General features: G+C 45.5%; 1 protein-coding gene across 2 annotated transcripts in view; it reads right to left on the bottom strand.

Annotated features, from left to right (window-relative positions):
* The window catches only part of CCNT1 (cyclin T1), a 74,921-nt gene that overhangs the window by 36,565 nt on the left and 18,458 nt on the right, over positions 1–19,898 (bottom strand). Inside the window, exons 5-7 of one of the 2 annotated variants that reach the window (XM_086963750.1) lie at positions 18,440–18,502; positions 12,210–12,260; positions 2,440–2,485 (exon numbers count right to left, since the gene is read on the bottom strand). In XM_086963750.1, the coding sequence (XP_086819876.1) occupies positions 2,440–2,485; positions 12,210–12,260; positions 18,440–18,502 (160 nt within the window). The remainder of the gene's footprint in view (positions 1–2,439; positions 2,486–12,209; positions 12,261–18,439; positions 18,503–19,898) is intronic. The other variant, XM_086963752.1, reaches the window with a different exon arrangement.

Genomic DNA, 19,898 nt, shown 5'->3' with positions numbered 1-19,898 from the left:
GAATGTATTATACTGTAAATATTCTTCCGGTATTATAACTGCATTTATATAGCACTATTTACTCCTGATGAGGCGCTGAAGCCCTTTCACAGACTGGTACCGCAGGACTCTGAGGGAGTTAATTACTCCCCTTCACCAAGTAGATCAGAGCCATGTATTTTCATTCTCTTTTGCACTGATATACAACAATAGCTCTGCTTTAGGGACATGGGGGTGGGTGAAGTGCGAGTAGTAGCAAACAAATGTTTCAGCAAATTCTTTCTTGCCTTGATTATATATTTAAACTGTGCACTCTGGAAACAGGTGCACAAAAAACCATGCTGCAGCTTTAAGAATGTCCCAGAGTGATATTTACCAATATATGCCAATGCAGATCCCTTTCCTCTTGTGCAATGTGCCTTGGTCGCACTGTCAATCAAAGCTTACTTACTCAGAGAGTACATACCTGAATTGTCTCTACAATCTATACAGAAATCTTCCCTTTAGGAAACACCTCCCATCAGGTAGAAAGCAGTACAAAGAACTTTGGTACCTTCCTAAACACCTTTGTCCGCTCAACGTAATACCTTAATGCCCTATAACAATCAAATAATTGTGTAGCACTTTTTCTTCTGGTGTTGTAGGGTGTTGGAAACATGGTTTCTAAACGTCTTCATTAATGTGAAAAGCTGCCACTAACTTAGGTGTAAATTTCTGGGTTTCTTCTTATGACCAATGGTAAAATCCTAGAAGGTTATCTGATTATGGCCATAAATTAAAATACAACGACTTATTATACATAGGAGCCTCCAATTCATATTTTAAAGCCTTTTTTATAATTTCCTTATTTATTAAACATCTGCAGAACGGTGACATTTATGGCAACATATTTATTTTTTGCATACAAATTATCACAGGAAAGAAAGACTCTCGGTGCCTTAGTATTCATTCTGAGCTACAACCTTTTTTAATTAAATTGGTATTAAAGAGCTTTCTGGGAAGGGTGATGGTGGAACCATGTATTACAGGGAATAAATTACCTTCTTCCGTCGCTAAAAGGACACGGAGGTCACCTCGGAATTCCACATCCTTATAAAGGAACTAGGCCTTCGCTCTCTATATGGTAATGGATTAATCAGTAACTTGCGCAATCCTTGGAATGTATGGCAAGAGTACCCCCTATCCCATATACAACAAACACTTTTACAAACATGGTGGAATGGAAGGTATGTATGCCTAAGCTGCAAATATATATTAATTGGAAATGTACTAATTTATAGTCACAGAGGGAAAAATTAAGCTTACCCGTTATGCAGTATACGATACTGTATACTGCATTTGTGGAATAAAATGCCCTTTTGGATAGTGTTATGTAGGAGTGACTTGTCATTTTGTTTATTAAATTTTACTCTATTTTTTTTATTTGGTTTGAGATTTTTATTATTTAGTTTTTTACTTTATCACTGTTTTGGTACTGCATAAATACTTTAAACAGTGTCCTAAATTAAGCCTGTCTGCTTTGTGCCATAGCTACCAGGGATTTGAGCTCAGGTTAATGACTTTGTGGGTTCCTCCTTATAATGGTTGTAATTATTCTTTGAGTTGGATAATCACCGACTCCAAATAATAATCCAATTTCTTACAGCAGAATAATGTGCAACATATTACTCAAGAACAATATGCGCTGCAAAAACACCACAGCCATAAGAATTGAAATGCACTACTGAAAAGGTGAATCGCTTAGGTTAATTTGCTCTGGGTTCACGTTTGGTGTATGTTATGGTCTCCACAATTCGTTGTTGCTTTCAACTGTGATCTCCCTCAAAACAAAACACACTTTGCTTCTGCTCCAATAAACACAAATTAATGAGGAATGTGCGCTTCCAGGCCAATAACATCACACGTCATACAGAATGGTTGAAGCACAATTATATTTTTTAAAGAAAATTCCAGACTATGTCAATGGATGGGGGAACAGTGCACTGGACGATAACCTAGAATAGATAAGCAGCAAAACAACAGTGTCTTGTGAATTTGGACATTGCTGAAAATGTCCATTATTTAGATTAATTTAGGTGTACGGGTTGAAAAACACATTAGGTGCCAACAAAGCCCATTTTCAGGATCTAGTAATCCAGTAGACGATGCCATAGGATAGAGGTAAACATCTGGACTTCATTAAAGTCTCGCTTCTCATGAAGCTGGGACTCCTTGCACGAAAGATATCTACTTATACATTGTGCCCCCAGGTGTCAATATATATGGGTGCTTCCTACAACAGAGACATTAAATGCTAAATTAAAACAAAGCTTACACAAAGCATACACTGAAAACACACACACATTTACATTAGTACTATATACGCAGAATCTGTACACATTCACCACTACCACCCAAGTTCTCCAGAAAACCACTACAAAATATCAGGTGCAACATGCTAATAAGTTCTGAAGTAAGAACCTGTTTGTCGCCATGAAGTATGATGTCTGGGCCAAATCTTTGCTCGCTGCAGGGTAAAAAGAGATAGAGTCGTGAGATGCTATCAGAGAAGGAAATCACTGTATCAAATAACAGCACATTGTAAAGCGGTAGTAAAAAAAATAAAAAAATAGATGAGCGGTGTTTTAGTAGAGATAAATTTAGCACCATTACTTCTTCGTGCATTGAATGAAAACCAAATGCCTATCTGATTTGGGATTTAGAACATGAGGTCTGTCGTTTTTTCCCTATTTAAAAAAAGAATACTTTACCTCTAAGGACTATTACAGGTGCCTAGCAGAAATTTATTGCCAAGGATAGGATGTGCGAGTTGTGTAACAACGGTTTTCAAGAGCTTAACCATGTTATTTTTATTTGTTCTGATTGCACTTTATGCGTCATCAGTTTCTGCAACCACTTTTCGTTAGATTTGGTGGACAATCTGTAGAAAAGGCATGTTAGTTTATAAAGTCTCCTTCAAATGAAATTGTCATGGTTAAAAAATTGTAAGCTTTTTCCATTTGTATTGAAATTATATTTTTCTTATCTTGCATAGTTTCAAAAATCGGTAAAAGGTGTAAGGCCCAAGTGGATCTCCGTGAAAACTCCAAATTTCAAACAATAAACAGTTCTACTGCATACTGTAGAAGAACCCCTTGAACAGAAAGCAGGGATGTGGAACAGGAGAATATAATGGAGGGCATGGGAGCAATTCTGTAAAAAAAAGTCTCCCCAGTTCAGAGTATTGATGTTTTCATAATAGAAGTTTTGGACACTGACAAGTGGAAATCATTCTTTTCTGGGAAGAACATCACTTACAGTGTAATGCAGCTTTGTTGAGGGGGATTTCGAACTATCAGGAACACTTTCCAATTAGAAAGAGCCAAGATACACATAACCAGGAAATGACATGCTTGCCTATAATTATACTCCCATAAACTGCCTAATCCACGTAGTGTGAGAACTGATTCTGTCTGAATGTCCACATCCCAGGAGCCAATGGCACCATATCTTTTGTTGCAAACTTTTTTCAGACTTTAGAAACCACTGTAAAGAGTGTGTGAGTGTACATGCACACACTGTAATCTATTAAATAAACACACCTTTTGTTTAGCTTATCTAAATATTTTGTATCACAAAATAATTTGAAAAGCCTTGTTCAGGTTTTTAAGAACCCATAATTCTAGGTCAGGACCGGAGGCAAGGATTATGCTCTACTTTCTTTTATTTGTTTTCCCGAAGTTTTCAATAAATAAAAAAATAAACAAAAATATCTTTCCCATGATGTACAAGGCAAAAGTTAACACAGATTATCCAATAAACAGTTCAGGATATCCACAAAGGTAAGCGTCACATGGATAACTTCCTCTTTCTTTTTCTGCCCCAGCAGTTAAGTCACCTCTTTTGCTTGTTCTCACAGTAAGGTTTAATTGTGGTGTTTTTTTCCTGTATTAATTGCATTATTATTATTGTCGCAGAGTTTAAAGATCGCAGTAGCGTTTTCCATGGCTCCTTTCGCGGTTTCCCTGCAAGTTTCTGGCCACATGAATGCGACAGAAGCTGGAGTCAGCTAGAGAGCGCTTAGTATGCATCTCGTATCTCTGCGCGGGGAACGCTGTCAGTTTAATTAAAGCTGGCAAGCTTTGCACGCGGAGCCTGTACCCAAGCCACCTGGAACCCTTGACACCCGTTGTCAGAAAGTGCCTCTTTCTGCATAGTTAGCCCCAGCTTTTTGCCTGGTTTGGATGTGGAGTCGATTGTAGTGCACAGGGTCCATGCCAACCAGGTCCCCTGTACCCGTGCTTCATCCCTAAAATATACCCACAATTGATACTTCTGCTCACCTATAAGTCCCTAGTAAATGGTACCCTGACTACCTAGAGCGTGAACGGTGAAGAGTCCTATGGGAGCCCTCCACCACCCCCCACCAACTAGGATCCCTTGCAACTTGCATGCCCCTGTGAGGTGAAAAACGACAAAGTCAACATGGCACCCTGACTGGGTGCCACGCCAGTCAGCACTGCCTAAAGGTATCGGTAAGTCACCCCTCTAGCAGGCCTCCCTGCCCTAAGGCAGGGTGCACAAACCCACAGGTGAAGGCATATCTGCTAGAGTAGATATTCCCCTACAATACTTAAGTCAATTCTTAAATATTGTAAGTGCCAGGGAAGCCATTAGGAGTACATGGGCTGGGAACTCGACGACTCAAGCTTCACAACACCGTGATGGCTTTACTGAAACCAGGAGCGTTTGGTACCAAACAGCTACTTTTAATAAATCCACACTGATACCAGTGTGAGATTTATTACACCATGTACTAAAAGGGCACCTCAGAGGTGCCCCCCTAAAAACCTAACGACCCTGGTGTGGGCACTGACTGACTTTAGGCAGCCTGCCACAGATATGTTTTTGAACCAATGGGTGGAGAACTTCTGCTCTCTGGGGCCAGAAACAATGCACATCCTAGGCAGAGGTGCCACACCTCCTCCCCCAGGATGGGCCAGTGTTCGAAGTGAACGCTTTAAAGGCCTTTGTAATGAGGCCCTCAGCCTCTGCAGCCAGCAGCAGATGGCAGCCCACAGTTTACACCCCCAATTTGGGCAGGAAAACAAGTGGGAAAACCTAGAAGAATAGGAGGGGTGGCCATCTCTGCCAACTACACCCCTAAGGTGGTGAAGACTAGGTGAAGCACATATTTGAGTCCCCGCCATCTTGAAGATGGTGAGACCCCTCCAATCAGGGATATGGCTATTCTCACTCCCACAGGAGAGGGGCATAATTGAGGGTGTAGTCACCCCAAGTATGGTGCCCATTGGCCCTACCTGCTACTCCCATAAAAACGGCATTTAAATTAAGTATTTAGGTGCCTCCCGCAGACCTGAAAACTAGATCTGTGACTACCTGGGAAGAAAGAAGACATCCCTGCAGAGAGGACTGAAGACGACGACTACCTTGGCACCAGCCCTACCGGCCTGTCTCCAGCTTCGACGACCCTGCGACCTGTCTTGCAGCCAGTGACCTCTGAAAACCCTGGGAGGACTGCTGCCTTTGATAAAGACTCCAATCTCTTGAGGACAGCTGCCTTGCCCAGGTGAAACAAACTACAAGGACTTCGGATGCCCACTGTGCACCCGATGCCCACAGCCCAAGTGGCTCGCCTGTCCAGTGAAGTCGCCCCACCGATCCCGACCTCAAATCCAGCTTTGGTTGCCCTCCGATGGCCTCCACGACGGAGCCTGTCATGTGAATCTAGAGGCTCCCCCTGACAGTGGCCGGCTTCGAGAAGACTCAGACGTTCGAAAGGCACCACTGCACCCAAAGCCCCTGGGCCTTGGTGATCTGAACAGACGGTGCTCCTACGACCCCCTACATCTCTACATACATCTGCTGTCATTGGTCTGCCTCCTGCAACCTCTGGTGTGGCGCCTCAAGCCTGTTTGCGGAACTAGAATTCTCATTAAAAAGAATTGGGCGCCTGATGCTGAATTTGCACCGTGCACACGGCCAACCATATGCCGCTGGTGGTGTATGTTTGGTGCTGCTTTGTGGACCTGCCCCGTACTGGTCCTATCCCCCAAAGCTTGGCCCCTGCAACCAACTTACCTATCTGCAAGCAGTGTGGCTCAGAGCACCCCCAGTCTCTATTGAAACACATTGGGCCAAACTCCAACTTTGTCCCCGACACCCAGCTGCCCGTTCCGCTGGCGGTGAAATTTTTGTACTCGACTGACCCTTGATACTTGCTTACCTTTGGTCCCAAAGACTGTATTTTTAAGTGTTGTACTTACCTGTTAAACCACATTAAAGTGTTCCTCCACAGGATAACATTGAACTGTTCATAAATGGCAATTTTTTAAAGTGAAAAGAATTTTTTGTTAAAAACTTTCCTTATTGAGAAGATATTGGCCTTAAAATAAAATACAAAAAAGATTATTTTTCTAAAATTGATGCTGATCTCCTTTTTGAGTTGTGTGTCCATTATTGGTCAATGTTGTGCAATATATGTCTTACACTCAAGTCTTATATGTCTTACACTCAAGTCTTAGGCCCAAGGCTGCCCCCCCACACTACCACTAATAGAGCCCTTTGGGTTTTATATTGAGCCGTATACACTTTTTGGGGAAACCCCTAGACTCGGTTTAGCACCTAGTGGCCTACCATAAACTGAGCCAGCTTCCAACACATGTGTTACACGGGTCGGTATCACGGTAAAACAAAGCAGCCTGACGCCTGTGTGTTCAAGCGGGTTTGTATTCCCTGATCAGCGCATCCAATGTGCCTTCACAGGTGCTTGCCAGCACCCTTCGTCCACTCCTCCAGCTGTGTTAGGGGCCAGGGCCAGGTTCTGCGACACCCGGTAAGAATAGGGCGAGTCGGCCCCATGGCAATAGCCCGTGTTTTTCTTGCGCTCAGCGTGCCAAAAATGTACAGACTGTTGCAGTAGCCAAACTACAGTGCCTCAGGCATTCAAAATACCCTACGGAACCATATCTATGCCTGAGGGGCTACATGTAAGTGTGCAGATCCTACTGCCAGAAATATTCTGTTGCTGGGCCTAACTTAGTTGGTACTATGGAGAAGGATTATGCAGATGAGGAGTCCATGCACGTCCTCCCCCTTGACGAGTTCTGTGAGGCAGTGGATGCCTGTATCCATCAGGCGGTTGCGGCAGCCATGGGGCCCTTTAACGCAGCCTCATGGAGATAGCATATGCCTGTTCTGACCCCCAGTCTAATAGGAGGCTTTTCCTTCCCTTAAGTACGTGCCCAAGCATAAAACCGATCCTGGTATCAATTTGTGGGCATTTGAGAGCCTAAAAAAAGACTTTTCTTGTTCGCCCAACCTCAATCACACCTGATACCTTGGCTGACATGGCTAATTTATCGCCCCCTCACGGTCTGGATGCAGAAGAGGATGACTCCCATGGTGAGTCCAATGATGAGGGTGGTCCCTCCCGGCCCTTACCCCAGCTCTCTTGAAGCCATTAATTGACGCAGAGTACTCCTCTGACATTTTGGGCCCTGTGGACCTTTTACACCCCCGCTCGATGGAGTGGGCCACTTCCACTAAGATCTCCAAGTTTGTGGCAGGGTGTTGTTATACACATGGAGGCCAGAGAGAATTCAGGGGTTTAGAGAGGATTTATTGGATACGTTTTTAAACAAGCTAAATTGTGAGAGTCTCTGCTGCTTCGTTTTCAGGGCTCGTGAGGATTCTCAATCTTTCACGCTTGGTGGTTTTTCTACTTTTCATCGGGGAAGTGTACCGAGGTCACAAATCAGGAAGCCAAAGCAAAAATAAAGAAAAGAAAGAGCGTTTTAGGGATTTTTACCGCTCTCTCTATAGCGCTTTATTAGGGAAAGGAGTGAGGGGAGTGCACCCGTACCGTCACCAAGTGGATCTTTAATGTTTTAATCACATTAGAGAAGATTCCTATTAAACATTGGCCCCCTCCCCTGCCCTGAAGGGGACATCTCTAGGAGCGGTATGTCTTTGTAAACGCGGCTGGCCTGCTCGTAGTGCCGGAATGGGTCCAGCTCCCTCTCTGGCGGCAGGTACTCCGGTTCTGTCCTCTGATTCCTCTTGTGTCGGTACCTCCAATTCCGTGGTGTTCCGGCGGGATCCACGGCTTCTGTCTCTGGTGATCCGGCGTATAGACCTAGCTTCGGCAGGAGGTAGGGATGTGGCTCTTCTCCGGTCTCCTCGTTCTCCCCAGGGCGTCCTTTTGCACAGGCTGCGGCGCCTTCTTCAGCTTCCGACCTTGTCTCAAAAATCCCCGCGCTGGAGGACTCCGCCCCCTGGAAAGCATGTAATCTCTCCAAATGTGTCATGACTTCCTCAGGTACACAGTCTCTGTTAAAGGGACCATCTGCTTCCGGGAGCTGGAAATCTATCGGGGACTGTAAGCAAAGAACAGGTGAGACGTAAGGGGGTAATTGTTCTTTTTCCTCCTCACGACAGTGAATTGAAAATGGCAAATCGTGACACAGGGTGACCCAAGAAAGCCCTTGAAAAGGGAAGTCAGGGCGTGCCTTAGGGTGGAATGCTCCTGCCCTTCCCTTTCGGGCAAGGTGGGTTTGACTGAAGAGATCAATATGCGCATGGCCACCTTTTTGCAAAATATACTAGAGACCCAAAAAAGGGAATTGATAGATCATGGAGGCCCTGCCAGGACATATTCTGGACGTTTGTGGCCTAGTCAAAAAATTATTTGACCTGGCAGAGGAGGCCAAGGCCTCCAATTCCTCACTGTCCTCAGAGGCAGACGCAGTAGCATAAGGCGGGCTCTTTGGGGAGCCTTTTATTAAGGAGCTGAGCAACTTAGCTGCTACGGTCACCTCCTTAGACAAGGCACAAGCCTCCATGAAGGAAATCTTTCATCCCTAATTTTTTATCAGGCTAGTCAGGTCAGAGGGCACTCGACCGGCTGCTTTTGCACCCAAGGTCCTCCTAGAGACTTCAAAAAAGAGCAAGATGCACCCAAACATGGAGAATTCTTCAAGACATGGAGTGATCACTGCAGATGTGGTTCCAGGGGTGCTTGCAGAGGGCAGTTCCAGGACTCAACAGGTGAGAGCTTGCCTGTCCCCAACTCAAGGTAGGAGGTTGGTATCGCTATTCGAACACCATTAGGAATGGATTACTTACAATGCATGGGTGCTAGACCACCAGAGGGTGTCACAGAGTTTTACGGGACCCTGGTCCAAGAATTTCACGCTCATTTGCTGGTTTTAGCAGGGGATCAATATGCCCTAATAAACCAGGAGGTTGCGGATCTAATGCAAAAAAGAGCAAATTCACCTCCATCCATAGGGGTTCCTAAACAACATTTTTTCTGGTGGACAAGGCAGACGCACAACACCCTGTAATCAATCTAAAGAAGTTCAACAGGTGGTTAATCTACCAACTTGTCAAGATGGAAGGTATCTGCATGATCTCCTTCGTCCTGGCGACTGGAGGGTATGTTTGGACTTGAGGGACGCGTACCTGGCGGTCCCTATATTCCCCCTCACCGCCATTTCCTCCAGTTTAGGTGGAGAGGGCAGGTATAAGAGTTCACATTGCTCCCTTTCAGACTCTCCTAAGCTCGCTGGTGTTTCACCAAGGTCCTCAAACTGGTAGTGGAATCCCTCAGGGCTCGAGGTTTCTGCCTCATAATTTATCTCAACAACCTCCTTCTCTTGTACAAGTGACCAACATTGGATTTAGTGCTGAGTTCATGGTTTGAGGTCAAAGAGAAAAAGTCTCTTCTGGTCCGGGCCAGACAACCTTCTTTGGGTTTGACATAGATTTGGGGCACAAGACCGTAAGCTTTCCCTCTTGAGAAGTATCCAAGATTCGCAGGGAGTTGAGGTGGACGCTGGCCAGACGCACAACATCTCTCCGGCAAGAACCCAGGGTGGTGGGTCTCCTGCCTTCCTCGATCCAAGCAATCTTCCCATGCCTCCTCCATTACAGCCTCAATGCCTTCCATGTCCGAAAGGGCCTGCAATACTCAGAACGACTCCCGCTTACGGAAGAGGTAAAGGTGGAGATTAGACGGTAGTTGTGCCACTTGAAAGCGTGTAACGGACGGGCCATATCTGGTTTAGATCCTAATATGGTTATAGAATCCAAAGCCAGAAAATCCGGTTGGGGTGTTTGCTGCAGGGCTTCCTTTAAAGGAGCTAAAAGGTCCGCAGACAAACAACAAGTCCACATCAATTGCATGGAGCTAATGGCGGGGTCGCTCACAATAAAGTGCTGGACGAAGGACAAGGCCAACTTGTCCTCCTCAAGATGGACATCGTCTCGGAGGTTCACTACATAAACCATCTCGGGCGTACCAAATCCAAAGTACTGGCAGATCTAGCCAAGGGGTTCTGAAGCTTCTGCCTAGCTCATAACGTCTCAGTGACGGCGGAATACATCCCTGGGGCGTTCAAAGCCAAAGTGGATTGGTGCTCCAGAGTATGGTCGGACATGAGCCTGTGGCAAGTAAATCCATCGATTTTTCAGAGACTGAAAGCTCTTTGGGGTCCACTCTTTGCTTCCCGCCTGGCCCCTCAGCTTCACAAGTTCTTCAGTTGTAAGTTAGACCCCCAACCCCTCCCACCCCTCTGCAACAGATGTTTTCCTCCAGGATTGGTATCAGGAGACAGGTTTCACTCCTCTCAACCCAGGCCCGCAGGCATAAGGCGACAAGTGGTTTTGATCACTTCATATTGGAGGTCTCAAGTATTTTTTCCAGTTTTTCTGGAACTTTCCTGGGATTCTCCAATCTTTCTACCCCCCCAGTTAGGATATCCTTAGGGATCACCACCCATTAGTCCTCCAAGGGTGAATGACACTCGTGACCAGGCGGATTTCAGGCAATGCAGGAGACTCCCTGGCCTTTCACAGGAGGCTTAAAGTATACTGGCAGCAGCCTAGGCAGAAACAAGCGTTACAGGTTGGCATGGGTCAGATGGGTTGGTTGGTGTCTTCAAAACGATTAGGATCCCATGGAGTGCGAAATGGTTCACATCTTGAATTTCTAGGCATCCTTAGCATCCTAGGGATTGGCATATTGTACGATCAACTCTTACAGATCAGCCATTTCGGCACACCACTTTCCCTCTCAAGATGCCCCGGTGGGCAAACATCCGATGGTTTGTAAGCTGATGAGGGATCCGTTTGGCACTCCCTCCAGAACACAGGTATTCCACACTATGGGATGTTAACAAGGTTAATACCGCTTTCGTTCTTGGCAGACGAACAATTATTTGTGGCGCAAGGAATTGTCTGCGAAACTTGCCATGCTGCTATGCCTGTTATTATGTAGGAGAGTGTCTGATGTAAGAGCTTTAGATATCTCTGGATGGGTGTTTACTTTCCATGGGGTCACCTTCCATCTCTCTCGGGCACAAAGTCTAACTCCAAAGTGGTGTCCTAACCTCATTTTGATAAGAATCCTAAGTTCTGTGTGCTTCATTGCTTTAAGGCTTATGAAGGAAAGACGAAGGAATCCCGCCCTCCAGGTGAGCGTTAATAGCGCTTGGGAAACCTTTCAAAGTGGTCACTCCTCCCACCATAGTTCATTGGGTCCAATGGGTCAAGCAGGCATTGACGTCTCACAATTTGGAGCCCATTTAGTTTAGGTGTGATGGCCTCTAAGGCTTTATCCTTAGGGGCTCGCCTTGAAAACATTATTAAAACTGTAGACTGACTTCCAGCTTTATGTTCAAAAGGTTCTATTTTGAGCCAGTTGTTGACTTGGCATCCATCGTTGGTGTTAGCTAAGCTTTGAACTAGCATAATCCTCGCCTCCAGTTCCGACATAGAATGACAAACTTCCTAGTAGACATGAAGGAAAGTTTCAATTCTATTAAGGACACAAGGCGAGGATTATTCCCGCCCAAGGTTCCTGTGACTTTCCCCTTTTTTCCTCACCCGGATGTATGCAAATAAAGGGTCTCCCTGGGCAGCAGGATACCTGTCTGTCGTATGGCATTAAGTATTCATTAATATTTTTTTCTCATTGAAGAATGTGCCCTGTTACACTTGTGCAGGTCATTATGGTATGTTGGGTTGGCATATTTATATCAATTAGTATTTATCTCACGTTTGATTTTCTGTATTTATCAGGTTCATCCTGATCAGGAAGGTTCAGATTCATTCTTCTTGTTCTGGATTCTTTCAGGTTCACAGGGTTCTAAAGTGGATTAATGGAAAAAAAATGGAATGGAGCCTGTCGCAGTCAAGAAAGAGGAAGTTATCCAGGGGACGCTTACCTTTGTGGATATCCTGGACTGTTGATTGGATGATCTGTGTTAACCTTTGCCCTGTGCATCATGGGAAAGATAGGTATTTTTTAGTTATTTTTTAAAACTACTGGAAAGGAAATAAAAGAAAGTAGAGCATAATCCTCGCCTCATTGTGTCCTTAATAGAATTGAAATTTTCCTTCAGGTCTACTAGGAAATTTTTCATTCTGTGCCGCAAATTCACAGCACAAACTGAAGTGATGATGTCTCTGCAGATTTCTAAGTTCAGGACCTAAAGCACTAGGCTCCCAGAGACAAATGTAATCGGAAAAGCATTTCAGCTGCCAAATGTAGGGGAACATAGGTGTTTGGACTTACATTTGATCGGCCTAATGTTGCTGCCACTTTTAAAGTAGGGGTAGGCGTAACTCGCATTATTCTGTGTAGCGTAATTATGTGGAATTACCTGAGGATTCCACAAGATTACATGGAATTCAATGAGAAGAGTAATTCTGTGTTTAGCGCTACTTCTCAGCGAGAAAATTCTTCCTTGCATCCAAAATAGACGCATGGATGCATTTTACACTAAGAAACAGCAATAAATGCAACAGAACACGAATATCGACCGCGAGCAGCTGCTGGCGCTCACTAAATGTGCTCTTTAGGTAGGATTTTCCACCAACTTGCACTTGGCATTCAGTGCTATTTTCTTAATTCACCTTTTCATCCAAAATGGATGCGAGGATGCATTTTGTGTTAAGGAATAGCGTTAAAAGCAGCAGAACACGAAGAGTGTGCGTGAGTTGGTGCTCGCTAAGGGTGCTTTCACTGTAAGATTCTCCCCAAATTACCCTTTAAGTACACAAGCCAGAGTATCCACGTTATTATCAGTAATCCTGCATCAAATAACAGGGAATTAAAAATTACTCCGGCGTAATTGAGATTCTGCCCATGTCTAGTTTAAAGGCATTACACAGAAATTCTCAGTGGCGTTCGAAAGACAGAGGCTATCCCTTCAACAAAGCAGAGGTGTTTGGCAGATAAATACCAAGGGTACTTGTGCACTGCTCAGAGAAATCCTCAAAACCACTTGGGGAATGATATGGCTTGCTGTATTCAAATTCCAAGCAGATAGCTCGGTCCCATAGTTCACCTTTCCTACGAACAGTTCCAAACACAACGCCGTGGGTCGTACAATGTTTACTTACAAGCCCCTGAATTCCTGCCTCGTACATAAAAGTTCCAGCAACCCAAGACACAGGCTATAAAGTAGACCCTTGCCCTACCACTCAAATCCTTGATCTAACAAACATTAATACAGTGATACTCTGGACCTTCCTGTCACTTCCCATTTTCCTTGAAAAATATTCCTAGCACTCAAAGGGCATAGACTATACAATGATATTTTATTTATTTATTTATTTTAGAGGTTTTATATTGCGCTGGCTGGACCCGGGGGCATCAGAGCGCTTTACATTTTGTGAGCCAGACGGTCAAAAAAACAGGGACCCCAAAACATTACATTATAGTATATACACAACATATAAGTCAACATATGGGGGACTTCAGGAAGATAAATATGGGAAGACAAAAAACACCATAATGTGTAGAAAGTGATAATTATAATTACATAAGGCACAAGATTAAGAAGAGCGCTGGGAAAATAGGGCAGTCAGGAAAGGGAAGATAGTGGTCAGTTAGGTTGATAAGGAAAGGGAGGGCAGGGCAGTAAGTGGAGGGGGTTGGAGAGGGATGATGAGGGCTGAGGGTTGACGACGGACGGGGGGGTGCAAGGGAATGCGAGGGAGGTAGACAGGGAGGGGATGTGATGAGAGGAAGGGCGGGTCGGGCTGGTCGCGCGGGGGGAGCATCTACGGTCGGACAGAAGTGGCCGGTGTAGGGGAGCAAATAGGGGTTAGGGTCCCCAGTATTTATTGAGGAGATGTAGTTTGAGTTCTTTTTTGAAGCTAGAATAGGAAGGATTGCATCGAAGGTTATTGGGAAGGGCATTCCATATGCAGGGAGCATTGCCGGAAAAGGATCGAGACTGAGTGGTTTTCTTTTTCAGAAGGGGGGGATAAGAAGGAAGGAGTTCGTGCTTCTCAGGGATCGGGAGCAGCCGGCTTTACTAAGTTTGTTAGTGAGGTAGGATGGTGTGTTCTGATGGAGTCTTGTGTGTAATGCAGGCCGTTTTGTAAGTGGTTCTACCTTCAATGGGGAGCCATTTAAGGGTTTTGAGGGCAGGGGAAATGTGGTCGAATCGTTTGCAGTCTGTGATAAGTCTCGCTGCAAGGTAGAGAACAAATTTTAGAGGTGCTAGGTGGATCTTGGGAATTCCAGTAAGAATGGCATTGCAGTAGTCAATTTGAGAGAGGACAAGGGATTGGACAGCTAGTTTGAAGTCATTTCTTGGGATGAAGGGCTTGATTTTCTTAAGGTGGAGGAGAGTGAAGATGACCCTTTGGCAGAATTTTTGATGTGGACCTTGAGGGTGAGAAGGTTGTCAAGGGAGATCCCTAGTGATTAGACTGAGGCGGACAGGGATAAGGAGCAGTTTGCGGGCATTAAGGTCTGTGATCCAGTTCTGAATGGGGAGCTGGTTGTTTGGGGAAAAAAGAATAATTTCGGTATTTTTGGGGTTAAGTTTGAGGTGGTTCATGTGGAACCAGGCTTGAATCTTGAGGAGGGTGTTGTTGAGGTGAATTATGTCGGCATGAGTTTTAATCTTATAGTAGAGTTGGGTGTCGTCGGCATAGAGATGGTAGTAGATCCCGGCTTGTTTGAGAATGAGTGTAAGGGGTTCCATGAAGAGGTTAAAGAGAGAGGGAGAGAGGATAGATCCTTGGGGAACTCCTAAGGAGGTGGGGGTAGGGTTAGATAGGCAGTTATGGACTTTCATTTGTTGAGTGCGGTGTTGAAGGTAAGAGACAAACCATTTGTGTGTCATACCATTTAGGCTGAATCTATCTCTAAGAACATTAAGTAGAGAAGAGTGATTAACAGTATCAAACGCTGCGGAGAGATCAAGGAGGATCAGAAGGCTAGATTTGCCATTGTCGAGTGAGTGGTGGATGTCTACAATTTTGAGCATGGCGGTTTCCGTACTGCATCCTCTCCTAAAGCCAGATTGGAAGGGGTCAAGTAAGTTAAAGTGTTAAATGTGTCTGTCTAGTTGGAGAAGGACGCATTTTTCCAGGGCTTTAGAGAGAAGGGGAAGGTTGGAGATGGGACGGAGATTGTTGAGGTCATTTGGGTCCGCCAGTGGATTTTTGATAATGGGGGTGATTTGTCCAAGTTGCAAGGAAGAGGGGACACAGCCGGTGGCAAGGGAGGTGTTGATAATAGCGGTCCAGGGAGGGGTGATGATATGTTTGAGGTTTTGGACAAGTTTGGAGGGGAGTGGGTCTTTGGTGTGGGAGGAAGGCTTAAGTTTGGTGATGATGTTGAAGACGTCTCTTTCAGTGACTGACTGGAAATTAAGCCATTCAGCATTATTTTTAGGGAGAGAGTTAGGTAGCTTAGGGTCCAGGAGAATGTGGGGCAAGGAAGGGAGAGGGAGATAAGAGTTACAGTGGGTAGTAGCGGGAGTAAGGGGAGTTATGATGGAGGGGGGGTAATGAGAGATGTCAGGAGTGGTGGTAGGGATCACAGTAGGGAGGAAGGATTGCTCAATCCTTTTAATTTTGTCAGAGAAAAAGAGAGCTATTTCCTCACATCTAGTAGTCGAGGCAGGCGGGACAGGGGGAACAGAAGCAGTTTGATTGCGTACGATGTTGAAAAGTTCTCTAGGCCTGTTCTTAGCTCGATCTAGTTGAGTCCTGAAGAAGGAAGCTTTTTGTCTCCAGATGTGTTTTTTGTATTACGACCTAGCAAGTCTGAGGCGGGCAAGGTTGGAAGGTTAGGGGTGCTGTCGCCATGATCTCTCCGTCTGAGTGTGTGTCTTTCCTTATTTAGCTCTGTGTTAAACCAAGATTTTGAGGGGATATTTGTTTGGTTTTTGAGTTTGAGCGGGGGTAGTATGTCAAGGGTATCAATGACAGCTTTGTTATAATGTTCGGTTAGCTCGTTTGCATTAAGGGAGGGGGGGGGGGGGTGGCGAGAAGTTGGGCATGGAGGTTAGATTCAAGTACGCCGGGAGGAATGTGGCTAAGATTTCTGGTCAGTTTCATGGGTTTAATAGTTTTGGTGGGCGGGGGAAAGGTATGGGTAGTTATGGAGAACAGGATGAGGTGATGGTCGGACCAGTCTATGGGAATGATGTTAGATAGGAGGGCTAGATCCTTGCTGGTAATGATAGAGTCAAGGATGGCTCCTTTGGCATGGGTTGGTGCTTGACAGATTTGTTTGAGTTCACTTATTTCGAGAAGGTTAGAGAGAAGGGAGATTAAGGGATCTTTGTTATCATTCCAGTGGAGGTTAAGATCTCCTAGGAAGATGTTTTTAGAAGTGGAAATTGAAGATTGGGTAAGCAGGTTAGATAGCTCGTCAATGAATGGGTGGGGATTTCCGGGAGGATTATATATATATATATATATATATATTGTGATGACGGATGGGGTTGGAGCCCTGTATTTTCAGTTCAGCTACAAGGTATTCAAAGGAGGAGAGTTTGGCGTTATTGACAAGGGAGAGCTGTAGTTCGTCTTTGAAGATGATAGCTACCCCCCGCCTATCCTGATGGGTCTATCTTTCCTAAGGATGGAGAAACCCGGGGGTACCAGGAGGTCAAGAATGCTTGCAGAGTGGACATTTAGCCAGGTTTCAGTAAGAATTGCGACGTCAATGTGTTCACTAAGGATGGTTTCAGAGATTTCTGTGGCATGTCGGGCCGCGGAGCGACAGTTAACCAGCATGCAGGCGAGGGGTTTGGGAGTAGGTTTGGGAGAGTGGAAGGTGTGGATGGTGGTGAGATGAGGAGGGGGCCTGGGTGAGGCCGGTGAGCGGGGAGTACGACTCATCCCCAGTATAATGGGGATGTTTGCAAAGGGGGGAGGCGTATACACGGTGAATGAGCAGGGAGGATAGGAGTTAAGAAGGTCAGAGACCTCCCATGGGGAGAGGGAGCAAGAGGTGTGGAGTGGTCTACGCGCTCGGCACAGCAGGGGAGTTGTTTTCCACGGTTTGGAGGTGGGAGGGTTTAAACGATCAGTGCTAGCAGCGTTTCTTCAGGCAGGGAGGTCGCTGGATTTAAGGTTGTAGAAATCACTCCTGAATCGAGAGAGATCTCTCGTTAGAGTGGCGAGGTAATGGTCGATGTTGCGAAGGGAGTGTGAGAGAGGAGTGTAGGGGGGGGGGGGAAGTAGGGTGTGGGGGGGGGAGGAGGACAAGGGGAGTTCAGATTTAGCAGTAGAGGGTTGTCTTTCCTGGGGGGGCAGTGAGCAGGTACACGTGGGAGGCCTGTTCTGAGGAGGAGATGAGCGGAGACCGGCAGGAGAGCAGGGAGGGCTGTAGTTGTAGGGGAGGAGGAGTGGCATGGCGGGGTAGGGTGGAGAAGTGAACTCGGGAGATAAGGAGTTTAGAGATAGAGGGGTGGAGCAGTTGCGGTGTAGGAGTGATGGGGGATACTGGGAGCGGAGATGTTCTGAGGAGGAGTGGATGAGTTGGGAGAAGGGGGGAGCGGGGAAGTGTGATTCAGAAGGTGTAAGGATGAGTTGGGAGAGGAGGATTGGGGCACCTCACTGGTCACTGGGTGAGACCTCACATTGAAATGGCAAAAGCGTGCCAGGGATATTCTGTCTTTATCCTTTATTTGCTTCTTCTTACAGACAGGCCAAGCATGCAAAGGGTGCAAGTTTTACAGTGATACGTGGACCTTGAACCTCAATTTCACATCTATGCTAAGTGTTACAGAAACAAATACATCTGCCAGCTACTTCACCCCTTACAGATGGGCCCTGCATCATGGCACAAAAAGCATTCTGCGACAATCTGACCTGCCACTCACCCAACTCGTCTTACTGAGCCCCAGTAACATACAAAACACGGGCTTCGCAGGGACACTGACTCTGGGCCTCACTTCCCATTATCTTACAGACAAGGTGAAAACTCAAAGAGCACTGGCCTCACAGTCATACACTTCTTTGCTCACTGGTTCCCTCTCAAAGGTAGGCCTGGAAACCTTGAGATTAAAAGTCTAATTGTGGCCCTGTCTCCTTGCTCTAACTATCAGACAGATCCAGCACTGGTTGCATCGACAATGAGAATGTATTCCCACACCCACTTTAGACCTCTCGGGAACAGTTCCTAATTTTTCCTTACCTCTTACAAGTTGTGTGCACTTGACCACGTGCGTATGAGGATGATCAATCGTAATCTCGAACCCTGAAAAACAACAACACACACAAAGGTGTGAGATCACCCCAGTTATACAAGAGCTTAACACATCCTCCTGCTCTATTAGGTAAAGCACCCACCTGATAACTGAATCCAGCAACTCCCTTATAAGAGGCTCCATTACCTCAGTCATGAATATGATTAAATGGACTGCATGCTCACTCACATAGGGACCCCAGGTTCATCAAATAATCACTGAACTTTAATGTACTGATTCTCAGGCCTGAGACAGGCCATCACATTGTAATACACTGCAAAATAAACTAGACTTACATACCCATCATGCACCAACGAAAAATGCACTCCAAGACTCAACAGCTCGGAAGTCCCATGACCACTGAATGACTGAAATAAAAGCATGCCACATCTCAACAGACTGAGTCCTTAATCACCACCTGTTTGCAAAGACCTGCACCGCTCACCTCAATGGTTCGTTTCTACACTATTATTTGCCTGTAAGTAACCATACAGGCTTCCTGTGTGTACCTGCCCGCCCCAAGAGACCCTAGGTTATCACTTACCAGCAAATAACTGTCCCACACCACCCTTGAGTGCCTGAATTAGAATGCCTTCAACTATCCCAAGCCTCACGATAAGCACGGATCCCTAAACCACAGAGCCAGAGCACTTATATCTAGACTGTCTGAACAACTTCATCTCGCTAAGCATAGGACCCATGCATAAACTGAAGAGCCTTTTGTTTGGGTTCAGCCCAAGAACTCATTTTAGAGTACCTGGATTTAACCTAGGTGTTTATATTGAGGAATGCACTGCTTGCAAAGCAGCCAGCCAATTAGCACAAGCGAACTGAGGCTTCCAATTAAGACACACACTTTTTTAAGGATGGCACTCTTGTTACAAAAAAGAGGAAGTGGCTCCATAGCCGTGGAAGATCTCCCACAGGCCACTAGATGCCCAAGCAGGGAGAGTCACGGTCTTGCTTTCTACTGGCTGATTTGTGATACTTTCAGGCAGGGAGTGCTCTCCTTCTGTACACATCTTGTAGAAACCTTCAGCAAAGAGGAGCCAGGTATCTTTACACACTTTATTTGGCCACATTGAGAGCTAGATTTAGAAACCCGGAAGACAGGAGCTCTAACCTATCCTAAGCTTTTTTTTTTTTTTACTATAAATGCTAGAACACAAAACCAAAACACGAAGGATAATAACACTGGATAAGCCACGCACACCAGACACAGAAGAAATTTAAATCAATCCATTTTAGTATACATGAGGGAACGGCGCTAATTTTAATCTATTGGCAAAATGTCATGACTATTGTTGAGGATCAAAAGAGTGAGGAACATAAAGGGCCTGACCTAGTAATCGTGTCAGGTAAAGGAAAGGAACAAAAGGGGTGTCCCCAGAGATAGCAGTGGGCAGC

The sequence above is a fragment of the Lissotriton vulgaris genome, chromosome 1_1 (genome assembly GCF_964263255.1).
Source record: "Lissotriton vulgaris chromosome 1_1, aLisVul1.2, whole genome shotgun sequence".
Taxonomy (NCBI): Eukaryota; Metazoa; Chordata; class Amphibia; order Caudata; family Salamandridae; genus Lissotriton; species Lissotriton vulgaris.
The sequence above is the reverse complement of the archived record's forward strand: the minus strand, read 5'-3'. Positions and strand labels throughout refer to the sequence as shown.